At 45.0% G+C, this 12,972-nt stretch overlaps 1 protein-coding gene across 1 annotated transcript in view; it reads right to left on the reverse strand.

Moving 5' to 3' along the window:
* Positions 1-10,222, reverse strand: part of LOC107576190 (ubiquitin carboxyl-terminal hydrolase 47-like) — a 16,898-nt gene extending 6,676 nt beyond the window's left edge. Inside the window, exons 1-8 of the mRNA XM_016262425.1 lie at positions 10,141-10,222; positions 7,182-7,278; positions 6,964-7,094; positions 6,786-6,856; positions 5,912-6,041; positions 2,082-2,173; positions 1,842-1,970; positions 1,475-1,544 (exon numbers count right to left, since the gene is read on the reverse strand). Of these exons, the coding sequence (XP_016117911.1) occupies positions 1,475-1,544; positions 1,842-1,970; positions 2,082-2,173; positions 5,912-6,041; positions 6,786-6,856; positions 6,964-7,094; positions 7,182-7,278; positions 10,141-10,222 (802 nt within the window). The remainder of the gene's footprint in view (positions 1-1,474; positions 1,545-1,841; positions 1,971-2,081; positions 2,174-5,911; positions 6,042-6,785; positions 6,857-6,963; positions 7,095-7,181; positions 7,279-10,140) is intronic.
* Positions 10,223-12,972: the final 2,750 nt, after the last annotated feature.

The raw sequence follows: 12,972 nt of genomic DNA on the forward strand, positions 1-12,972 counted from the left end.
TCACTGAATATAAACCTAACAGAGCACTCAGATCATTAAGATCGAGTCAGTTAGAAATACCAAGGGTTCACACAAAACAAGGGGAGTCCGCTTTTAGCTATTATGCCGCCCGCAGTTGGAATCAGCTTCCAGAAGAGATCAGATCTGCTAAAACATTAGCCACATTTAAATCTAGACTCAAAACTCATCTGTTTAGCTGTGCATTTACTGAATGAGCACTGTGCGATGTCTGAACTGATTGCACTGTATTTTATGTATAATAATTTTCTATTTTTAACCGTTTTAAATTTATTGTAAATAATTTTTTTAATCATTTTAAAAGTTTTTAAATTCCGTGTTTTATTATTGCGATTTATTTTTTTATGATTATTTTACTTAATTTTATGTAAAGCACTTTGAATTACCAGTGTGTATGAAATGTGCTATATAAAAAAACTTGCCTTGCCTTTCTTTTGCATTATCGTTAAAACATTCAAATCTTATGTTTCATTCTCAAGTCTTTTGTTATTTTTCATGTTGTGTGCTTTACCTCTGGACAGGATGCAACATGAAAATATTTTCCTAGTTATGATCAGCTCTAAAATAAAGACTCTTTTTTCAAACTTCATACTTGCCAACTCTGGGTCACTGTGACATTTCTGCCCCTGTAATCATAATTTGTGTGTAAAGAAATCAAAACTGTTGGGGTTTCAGCTGGAAACTGCATCGAATTGTTTGTTTTGGGAGTTTTGCAAAAATGTAGTCTAGGTCAATATTTTCCAAGTATAATATTTGCCTTGATCCTTGATTGAGAGATTTGAGAAATGGCTTCGTCTATAAAAATAATTATATATAGAAATACATGTAAGCGGATATTACACTATTTTATAATTTGCTTACATTTTTTGTAGAAAAGCAAACATGCCATGTCAGAGATGATGTGCCTGTAAAAAATAAATGCAGAATTTAAAGACATACTACAATGATGATGCCACAGTGCATTTGCACAGGTCCCTGGCTGCCAATAAAATTTAATTCACATTTATTTGTATAGTGCTTTTCACAATACATCTTGTTTCAAAGCAGCTTTACAGAAAATGTTTCTACATTACAATTAAGAGTAATCAGTTATCAGAGGTATGTCAGTCAAAGTAAGGTCCATATGGCAGAAAGATACAGTTCTAAGATTATTCAAATTATGCACTAAAACACTAGTACAGATATTAAAGTAGGTTGTTTTTGTTTGTTTAAAGTAACATCATAATGTTTCTTACCTTACATCATACGTTTTTGGAATCTGCAAAAACACAAGGGCATAAATTACTCAATTCTTTCATAAATTCACAGAGATTGAAATCAGATTTAATAAAAATTTGACCTAATGAATGTCCAAACAATGATCTTTGGACATGTAGCAGTGAATTGGCTTAATGATTATATTAATAAAAAGAGAAAAAAAATTACCCTTTGAACTGCAGAGTCATTAAATTCATACCACTGTTGGTCATCAAATGACTTGATATCTGCATAGTAGTGTCCACCACTGAGGGAACCAGTGTGATTGACTAAAGCATACAGGTCATAGATGTGATCCTGAAAGAGCCATACATAATCAATATATGAACAAATATATAAAAACAATATTTGTATATTGGCACCCAGAGGTCTCACTGATAAAATGCCTATATACTCTATAGTTGATTTAGTTGATTATGAATGCAGTTACCCACTTGTGAATAAACAAAGAAATAGAGTGAATTCCCAGTGGCTATGTGTTATAAATAAAGTATCAGAATCAAAAGAAAAGAAATGTAGCTTTAAAAATGTGACATCACAGACTTTAAAGGACAAAGCAGTCAAACCTGCACTTTTAACTGAAGAGGAATTTCAACAGGACAGTTATTCTTCATGTAAGTCATGTAGCAGTAATCCAAGTAAAACCTCTGCAAATGTAGAGTCAGGATGTCTGGCAGTTCAGAAATGGTGCAACTCTGAAAGAAATACCGACTAGCTTAGAATAAAATCAGCAAACTCTACATACATTTTCAAAAGACTTTAATGTAGAGCTGAGAAAAGAAATTCACATAAAATGTGAAGCTCACCATTTCCATGTCCATCATTGTTTTGCAGGTTTCACAGAACAGCTGATCCTCTCCATCCATGAGCATTACTTCAAACTGTGCATCAAAACTCTCTGTCTAAAACATATGGTTTTAAGAATAAGAAATCATGGCAAACAAAACTGACTTGTGGGGAAAAACGTGACTCTGGATTTCTATTGAACTTATAATAATTAGTACAAATTAACAAGTGAACTTGTATATGTGTGTAGTGAGGTCCCTTGTAAGACCGTAAGTTCATATAAAAAAGTGATATGGCCCCTTTAAGAGCGTTTTCTCAGTAGGCAGAAGTGTGCACGCTAGTAAATTTCCATGTGCTTTATAAGCCGGAAAGGAGCGGTGGTTTGTAAGGGCTATAAACTTTATTTCCTGATGAGACTTAGGTTTCCCGTTTGAATAAGGCTGTTTTCCCCACACTTGTATGCAGGTGCGGGGTATTAAGTATGAGCTTGATTAGATCTTCCTGTCGATTGTGGGGCTGGTGGATGCATGGTTGGTGACCATTGAAAATGGTGCTGTGGTGCTTAAAAGCTTTGGATTTGCCATTTAGTTGTCACTGCTGTCTTTCTTCCCCCAGTTGTTTTTTGTTTTGTTTCTTTTTTTGAGATATGTAATCTTCTCCGTGTTTAAGTTCTGTATCTAACTTGTCTCAGATGTTTCTTCTTCATCTTTGACTACAAATTACCAATGTCTAACGTCTAGTACTCTAGAGCTATGTTTGATGAGAAATGTTTCACCTCATATTGGGATAACGGATATTTGGTATGTCTGTACATCTGAGCCCAGTCTGAGACATTATTGGGTTCTCTTTTGAAACTTTGTTCCCTTTCGCTTCGAGAGACCAATCTACTTCGAGTGTAAACTAAACGAGCCAATGGACATTGGCATGCGATGATTGCATCCAGCTGCCACTGACCACAGCGTGAGCATAAAAAGGCAGCCAATGCAATGCATACCAGCTTTTCACTTCGGAACCGAACGATAACATCGTTCTGCTCCTGCCAATATCTTCGTGTGTGACGACGATTTCAGCATGCTGTAGGGAGCTTTTTATGTTGGCGGACGGCGCTTCAGCAGCAGTGGTTCCTGTGTCGAGTGGGTTGCGCACTTCAGGCTGCACTACCCCGTCGTGCTGCAAATGGCCGTTTTCCCTGTGCATCTCAGCACGTAAAAGAACATTTCCCTAAAAGAGCCAACTTCTCTGAAAGAGTACAATAAGTGGGTGCATCTTTGTAAAGACGACGGATAGTCGTAGATGGTTTGCAGCGATCGACCTGAAGGACGCATACTTTCATGTGTCGATCCTTCTGCGCCACAGACCATTTCTGCGGTTTGCGTTCGAGGGACGTGCATACCAGTACAAGGTCTTGCCCTCCGGGCTGTCCCTGTCTCCCCGTGTCTTCATGAAAGTCGCAGAGGGGGCTCTTGTTCCCCTCACAGTCTCGGGATCAGTTGTGTGAGCACAGGGACCTGGAGCTCCGGCACCTCAGCCAGTTGAGTCTTCAGGTCAACTGGGATCACCAGCGTCCAGACCTCTGGAAACTTCATGTCTGGTCCCTGGTTGTAGGTGACCTACACCAAGGGGTAGTTGACACCATCACTTCAGCGAGAGCACCGTCTACGAGACACGCTGATGCCTTGAAGTGGAACCTGTTCGTCGAGTGGTGTTCTTCTCACCGAGAAGACCCCCGGAAATGCCCGATCAGGGTCGTGCTTTCCTTTTTGCAGCAAGGGGTTGGAGCGAAGGCTGTCTCCCTCCACCCTTAAAGTCTATGCCGCTGCGATTGCTGCTAACCATGACCCCATGGAAGGAAGGGCGTTAGAGAAGCATGACCTGGTCATCAAGTTCCTTAGAGGGGCGAGAAGGTTAAATCCTCCCCGGCCCCCCTCCATACCCTCTTGGGACCTGTCTCTGGTGCTTAAAACACTACAGCAGGGCCCATTTGAGCCTTTGCAGTCAGTTTATCTAAAGTTTCTTTCAATGAAAACTCTGCTTTTGCTTGCACTGGCCTCCATCAAGAGGGTAGGGGACCGGCATGCATTTTCGGTCGACGATCCGTGCCTAGAGTTTGGGCCGGCTGACTCCCAGGTAATCCTGAGGCCCCAGCCCGGCTATTTGCCCAAGGTTACCACTACTCCCTTCAGGGATCAGGTGGTGAGCCTGCAAGCTCTGCCCCTGGAGGAGGCAGACCCAGCTCTAGCTTTGCTTTGTCCTGTCCAAGCCTTGAGATGCTACGTAGACCGGACACAAAGCTTTAGGACCTCAGACCAGCTCTTTGTCTGTTACGGAGGCCGGCAGAAGGGGAAGACCGTCTCTAAGCAGAGGATGGCTCACTGGATTGTGGATGCCATCACCCTGGCTTATCAGGCACAGGGTGTGCCCTGTCCGCTCAGGTTGCAAGCTCACTCTACTAGGAGTGTTGCATCCTCCTGGGCGCGGGCTCGTGGCACCTCACTGACAGATATTTGTAGAGTTGCGGGCTGGGCGACCCCCAAAACATTCACTAGATTCTATAGCCTTCGTGTGGAGCTGGTTTCCTTTTGTGTTCTCACCTCAAATGAGTAGAAGCACTGAGAGGCCCCGGTTAGTGTCGGCGTGCTAAAACCACTCCAGAGAGTCTGTACTGTAGACCCTGTTGAGCTCCTCCATACCCTCGGCAGCCAGACGTGGCGGAACCTCCGGCGCCAGGCCCTCACTCGATGAATCCGTGAGAACCGGTAGAGGGATCCCATATGTGTAAAGCGCATCCCATGTGTAAAGTCCACTGTATAGCATCAGAGCCCGTGTTTCCCTGGCAGACTTCTACAATCACCTCTAATCTTCCATTTGCACCTAAAAGGATGTCATATATGTAAGTGCTTCCGAAACATCCTTCGGGAAGGATGGGGCGTCCGCTACGTTCCTGTTCCAAGTGGAACGGGTACATTTTCCCAGTGTTATTCAATCTCATTGAGTGGGTAGTGCTAGGATAACGGTGACTAGTCTTCACGTTGCGAGCCCCGGCCTACACCAAAAAGGGGCACAGGTGGCTCGTAAGGGACACTGGAAGGGGCAGCATCCATGACACTTTGGTAGGGATACCAATTCGTCTGTCACTGACGTGACTCTGAATAACCTACTGAAATTGAATGTCTCGGTTATGTATGTAACCCTTGTTCCCTGAAGGAGGGAAAGGAGACGTCATGTCCCGTCGCCACGGCTGCTGTACCACCGCTGAGCGGCCAGGTCACCGGCTCGGCTCCTCAGCGAAAACCTGGAATGCATGGCATTGGCTGCCTCTTTATGCTCACGCTGTGATCAGCGCCATTGGCTCATTTAGTTTACACTCGAACTAGACTGGTCTCTCGAAGCGAGATCCCAATTCATCGGTCACCGACGTGACATCTCTGTTCCCTCCTTCAGGGAACGAGGGTTACATACGTAACTGAGACGTTTTATATAACATAACTTTTATCAGTGTATGGCTTCAGAAGTCTTGGAAGATCTCCAGATCACAGTTTTGGGAGGACATGCAGATGATAGCATTTCCTCTAGTGAAGTCATATAATTTTGTGTAAGGCAATTTGCCAAATTATGTTGGTTTAATTTTCCTTAAAGCAAGCTGCATTTCATTGAATACTAGTGGATATTTGACCTGAAAAATTCAGCAAAATCTGCCTGTAACATAATCAGTTTTGTAAAAATGTATGTAAAACACCTTTCTCCATTGAGACCAGATTGTAAATATATGTTCGCAATCTGGTAATACGTATTTTTTTATATGCTTCTTTGGTTCAAGTTGTAAATGATTGCATTTATTAACTCATAATACTTACTACGTTAACTTTATGTTGATCAGAGTCCATAGCAATGGCCAAAGAAAAAAATGAAATGAATTCCTCAATGGGATCATGGTTCCCATGTTTACAGGAGGTTGAGTGTTTCTTCTGTCCCTGGAATATCTGTAAAATAATGCAAGATTCTGTGATAAAGGTGAATCACTTAGTTAAGCCCATAGTGTTTGACTAGTTTTAATGGTATATATGTATAGAGCCAGATTTACTAACAGCTTGACCCAGAGCAAACCCTCTTTTAGAGTTAAAAAACTACTGTATGGATTTACTAAAGACACACAGTGAAACATTAGCAATGAAAAGGCATGGATGCAGTTATTTTTGTGGCCGACCTTATTGCATGTCCATTTGTAGGAGTTTCCCTTTCAGATGCAAAAATTATGGGAGGAGAGTATTTAAATGAATCTGAATTTAAATGAAAAATGAATTTACTGGTATTTAAAGCCCCAAAAAGCATTTCTGCACCCTTTTACCCTTTGACATGCTGTGAAAGTTGCTGCTGTGTGAGGTGCCACAGAGAACAGTAAGAGATTGTCTTGGTAGTATGTGTTAGTCATTATGGAAATGAACTGTGTCTGTGTTCTTTATTTTGCACATTATCAGTAGATCAGCACAACTTTCCGCTCCCATCGGCACATTTATGGTATTATAGCGCTCTCACGCTAATTTGTCCTGTTTCATAAATCTGGCCCTTAGTGTCCTTTGAGTCTTAAAGGGGTCATATGATGCAATTTTTTGGAGTGTTACAAGCTCTTGGTGCATAAAGAAGATCTGTAAAGTTGCAAAGACTAAAGTCTCAAATCCAAAGAGATATTCTTTATAAAAGTTAAGAGTCAATCACGCCAATCATACCTTGGCTGCTTTAGGTTCAATCATACTCAGAATCTTCTGATAATATTCTGCTGCATCCTGCTGCTCACAAACTAAAATAAAAGGAAAGCTATGAAGGGATTTGTTTATACAAAAACTGTTTTTTTTACGTGTTTACCAGTATGAATGCTACAATATAAGACTTGTACACATAACTTACCATTTCCAATTTCTAGAGCATTTGTGACTCCATGTGTAGTGGCACTTTTAGTATTGGACTCTAAATCTTCGAATAACTTTTGAAGTTCAAAAGAAAGACTTTTCTTTTTCTTCTTTCTTACTTTATTTAAGCTGTAGAGCAACACAGTATTTGTGTCATTGCTATGATTGTGTGTTATAAAATATCATGATTTTGCAAGTCAAAGATAGAAAACTCACTCCATGATGACTTTTCTGAAATCCTTTGTCATGAAGAGCGTTTGCAGCACTGCATTCAGATAACATGTGGCTCCTTGATTCCTCAGTCCCCTGTAGCCTTCAAATGAAAGGATACTTTAAAATACTTTAAATTTCAGCAGTGCAACAAAGGAAAGTATTTTTTTATTAAAAAATAATATACACTCTGAAAGCTCATGATATTGACCTCACTGTTTATATCAAATATAATATTTCAAATGCATTTCACATAAAGTTCACATAAAAATATAACCACATGATTATAATTTAGGAAAAAAACACTTTACCAAATACAACAAAACAACAAATAAATTATTTAAAATTAAATAAACAAAAAAAGGATAGGCGTGCAAATAAAAGAGTAAATCTTAATATGGAGAAATTTGAATATACAAATGTATACATGTATATATCAGGGCAAAGACACAGGAGGGTAATTAGCTCCTGAGCAAACACAAAGAAAGTAGCTGTAGGCTAACTGAAAAGGTAAGACGTTAAAGAGTGGGTCAGATGGGTTTTTGAAAAATATATTTTTTGTAAAGTAGCTATCCTTCAATGTAAACAATCTGCAAAGTTGTTATTCAAAAAAAGTGCATGACAAATAAAGATATTGTCTCTCAAAAAAAGTTGACTCTGAACTGCCTTAACGAGTAGTCATATTTTTGAATCTTCTGCCTGTTACAGATCTACGTCACTCAGTAACACATTTGCATAATCCCCACCTGCCTGGGAAATACGAACACTCTGACTCTGTTTACATCATGTCGAGAAGATGCTGTGTTTTGCTCTGTGAAAGCAAGTTTGTTTTGTTTTCATTGCTGAAAGATGATGATGTGAAGAATCGGTGGTTCAAATTCATTTTTTCCACAAAAATACAATTCGAAACTTTTGTTCTTGTGCTCATCATTTTAACAAGGACTGCTTCTGTAATCTTGGCTTTTATCTTCGTTGGCTTCTGTTTGGACTAACAAGTGTCTCCGAACCACAACCTGTAAGTGCGATTGATATGTTATGTGTACATTTTCAATTGAGTGCTCAAAATATCAAGGTTTTTGTGTTAATATGTGATGTATACCTCACATATGATAAGTGCCGCTTTATGTTTCCAGGTAAACCACGATATTGCTGTCTTACTGAAATAGTTCTGATAATTTGCTGTGAACTAGGCCTGGGTATCAATTCAGATGTCCCGAATTTGATTCGATTACGATTCGCAAGCTCTCGATTCGATTCGATTCAATTCTTGATTCGATTCTCGATTTTTTGATTACATTCAGTGAATATAGTTTTAATAAAAATGCTATTGATATTTGTAAAGATGAAGATGAAGGCATAAAACATTAATTTAATTTATTCTAATCAAATGAAAATTAAACCCTTTTTATTTTTTGGCAAACAAAGTTCTGCACAACAGAGGTTTAATGTTAAAATTAAAAAAGTAGTAGTAGTAGTAGGAGCATTGCTGTTACATTGAGTCTTAAAGGGGGTCATATGATGCGATTTACATTTTTCCTTTCTCTTTGGAGTGTTACAAGCTCTTGGTGCTGTAAGGGAAACAGGTCAATTTAGCTCAAAGGGAATCATTTAAGATTTTAAAGGGAACTCCACCAATAATATGTAAGGGAATTAGGACAGAATCACTGTTTTACAGCTGATCACTGAGACGGCCAGCGATTCAGTGAGCCATGTCATGAAGACGCTATGTGTTTCGTTGTGAATGCGAAACTACTTTGTTTGGGCTTCCAAAAGAGGACGATATCTGCTTCGTTGTGCCTGGAGCTGGTCTGTGCTGGTCGCTGAGGTAATACTACAACGGATCGGCTTTCACCGTGAACAAAGCGGAGTCCAGCCCGGGGTTGTCACATGTGGTTGCCGCCCCTTCGTCGAATCCACCGGCCGCCGTGTGTGATGCTGTGTTCCCTTTCAGTCAGTCACGTTCGACGTTACGTCAGTCGTGACTGACGGATTGGGATCTCGCCCGAGAGCCCAATCACCTTCGAGTGTTAACTAAACAAGCCAATGACAGTTGGCGTGCGTGTTTCGCCATGCACACCCCGCTCCGCAGCGCGGGTATAAAAGGAGAGCGCGTGCAAACACACATCAGCTTTTCGCTTCGGAGCCGAGCCTTCTAGCAAGACTGAATCTCCACGAATGTCTACGAGACAGCCTTAGCGTTGGTGTCACGGCACGTCAGCGGGGGTTGCCTCCAGTGCTGCTTCTCTTTGGCGTGCTGCAGCTTCCCATTCCGCGGTCTCACAGCAACCTCCCCTGGGCGCTTCAGCGCGCTCTCTAAAAGAGTGTTTTCCAAAAAAAAAAAAAAAAACCTAAAAGAACAATATCTAAAAGAGCTCCATGATTGTATCTTGTGCTTGGGCTTTCAGCACGCTGAAGCAGCACTCATGGATGAGTCATGTACTCAGTGCGGGAACATGTTGCGGTCCAGATACCTCCTCATTAAACGGGGGGGTATCCCCCTTGCCATGCCCCGTTCTAGCTCCTCCGGTTCTCAGAGGGCTACTTAGGTTCATGGTCAGGGTGATCTGAGGATCACAGTGAGAGCTTCCCCCGTCGAGTGCGTCTCCGCGGGCCTCTCATTCCTCCAGCACATCGCACCACCTCGTGTTCCCGGACGAGCTTGCTGGATCCTCGGACGGCGAATGACAGGATGTTGCATCGGAGGGCAAGCTAGGCTCTGGAGATGACGATTCGGCTGTGCTGCCTCCGTCAGAAAGAGTGGCGTTGCCCGAGTCAGCTCCAGAGCTGACTGCTATGCTTTCCCGGGCCGCCGAGGGTGTCGGGCTGCACGGAAGCCTCCTCCTTCTCCCGAACGCTGAAGGCTGAACGATTGGTTCCTGGGGGCGCAGGCCGGTCGTCGGTCAGCCGCCTCCGGTTCCATTTTTCCCGGAAGTGCATGAGGAGGTCACTAAGTCTTGGAGAGCACCTTTTTCTGCCCGAAACAGGCCTGGTGCCTCCTCCGTCCTTACCACCCTCAACGGTGGGGCGGCCCAAGGGTATGTGGACATCCCCCTAGTCGAGCGCACTATTGCCAAGCAGCTCTGCCCGCAAAGTGCCGCCGCCTGGAGGGGTAATCCACGCCTTCCGTCCAGGGCCTGTAAGTTTTCGTCTGCTCTGACGGCTAAGGCTTACAGTGCTGCTGGACAGGCCACTTCCTCCCTGCATGCCATGGCCCTCCTGCAAGTCCACCAGGCCAAGGCGTTGAAGCAGTTGCACGAGGGTGGTGCTGACCCAGGTGTGTTGCAGGAACTGCGTACTGCGACGGACCTCGCACTTAGGGCGACGAAAGTCACAGCGCGGGCCCTGGGTCAGACGATGTCCACATTGGTGGTCCAGGAGCGCCACCTATGGCTGACCTTGGCGGATATGAGGGAGGCCGACAAGCATCGCTTCCTGGACTCCCCGATCTCCCAGGCCGGCCTATTCGGCGAAGCGGTGGAGGGCTTTGCCCAACAGTTCTCCGCCGCACAGAAGCAGACGGAGGCTTTTCGACACATCCTGCCTCGGCGGTCTACTGCTGTCTCCACCCCACCGCAGGCTGCAGCCCCTTTGTCTGCTCGTCGTCGAGGGCGCCCTCCTACGGCCTCCACCTCCGCTTCAGCTCGGCCACAGCAGCAGCCTTCCCAACGGCCGCAGCATGAAGCTGGCCGCAGGAAAGCGGCGCAGCCCGCCTTTGCCCCTGCCAAGCCCGTGAAGTGACAGGGCAGGCGGCGTCCCTGAGACGGGCGACCTGGAGTCCTTAGATCCTGCTCTTCAGGAGGTGGTGACCGCACCACTCCTTCCCCCAGAGGAGGGCCGGGTGGAGAATCCTTTGTTCCTGTTTTGTTCTGTTCCACCACTGGCTACCCAGCCAGTGGTACCCAAAACCTCAAAAAAAAGAGCAGTTTCCTTTTTCTCTGGGTCCCAAGAGGGCGAGGATGGCAGTGCACGAGACCCAGTCTCCACACGCCCGTCCCCCTCTCCCTTTGCCAGTGGGCAGCAGGGTCCGGTTCGAGGAGGCCATGCCTCCTCACGAGCCCCCTGCCCAGCCGTGGAGCCAGGTAAGTGGCGTACCGCGCACTCAGACCCCACTCTGGGACACACTGTCTTCAGGGTTGGGTCCCTGTGTTCCACTTCGCTGCCCCACTGTGGGTACGTAGGTGGTTTCCCTAGTCCCGCTTGTTCGGTCGCTGGGGGCCTGGCTAGCACTCCCCAGGCCGTCTCGCTGGCTTGTGAGAACCATCAGACTCGGCTATGCGATTCAATTTGCCCGGCGCCCTCCCAAGTTCAGGGGCATTCGGTTCACCTCTGTGCTGGACAGCGATGCTCCTGTCTTGCGTGCAGAGCCGGTCCCTCCAGCCGACATGAGGTCAGGGTTTTACAGCCCATACTTCACCGTACCCAAGAAAGGCGGTGGGTTATGACCAATCCTGGACCTGCGCTTGCTGAACCGGGCCCTTCACAAGCTCCCGTTCAGGATATTGATGGAGAAACGCATCTTTCAATGCGTCCGTTCTTTCGATTTGTTCGCAGCGATCGACCTCAGGGACGTGTACTTTCATGTCTCGATTCTCCCTCGACACAGGCCATTTCTCCACTTTGCGTTCGAAGGGCGAGCATATCAGTACAAGGTCCTCCCCTTCGGGCTATCCCTGTCGCCTCGTGTCTTCACCAAGGTCGTGGAGGCAGCCCTCGTTCCATTAAGGCAAGCTGGCATTCGCATTCTCAACTACCTCGACGACTGGCTCATACTGGCCCAGTCTCGAGCGCAGTTGTGCGAACACAGGGATACGGTGCTCAGTCACCTTAGCCGGTTGGGGATTCGGGTCAACTGGGAAAAGAGCAAACTCTCCCCGGTGCAGAGGATCTATTTTCTCAGCATGGAGCTGGACTCGGTCAACAGTATCTCCACCATGATAAGCACTGAATAAATGACAGGCTTCCCATTGTAACATCACGCAAGGTAAATAAAAGGGTGACATCTAGTGGAGAAGAGTAATGATAAGATCTTGTGTTAAGTGTTTGCTGAAATAAATACCGGAAAATATAGATTCACGGCTTTTGAGAATCGATATCGAATTCGAATCAATGTCATTAAAAAAAAAATTAATCACTTTTTAGAAAAAATTATTAATCACTTTTTAGTCACTTTTGGTCACTGTTTGTTGCTGCCATGTGTTTTGAGTTTGAGCTCCGTCAAGTTCATTCTTTATCGTCTATTTTTTATCTTAAAATCAATTACCGAATGCAGCTCGAGCTGGAAGCTGTGGAGAAGCAGGTCCGCAACCTGGTGGAGAGGCAGACCCATCTGAGAGAGCGAAGAGCCACGCTGGAATCATCCCAGGCTGACGCTCACAAGTCCGAGGTAAGTATACAGCCCGCTGCTAACTCTCCCACCACCTCTACTCCGTGTGTTTCTCTGCACAGGTCCGGTGCACCCAGGACGCGATCTTCCCAGATGTCCTTCACTCAGGTGCCGGGACACCACGGACCCTGGGTGCACCCGCCACGGAAGACGCGAGCCAGGCCCCGGGCGACGACCTCTCTACCTCCGGTCTTCGAGATCTCCACCCGGAACCGCTTCGCTCCCGTCCGTGAGACGGAACATGACGCTGTGATCATCGGAGACTCCATCGTCCAGCACGTCTGTGCTACGTTAGCTGAAGGTAAAGTGCACACTCACTGTTTCCCTGCTGCTCGTGTTCTCGATGTTTCTGCGCAGATACTCACGATCCTGAAGGGCGACGAGAGCCCCGGAGCGGTCGTGCTTCACGCGGGG

This window comes from Sinocyclocheilus grahami, unplaced genomic scaffold (genome assembly GCF_001515645.1).
Source record: "Sinocyclocheilus grahami isolate Dianchi unplaced genomic scaffold, SAMN03320097.WGS_v1.1 scaffold3324.1, whole genome shotgun sequence".
NCBI lineage: Eukaryota > Metazoa > Chordata > Actinopteri > Cypriniformes > Cyprinidae > Sinocyclocheilus > Sinocyclocheilus grahami.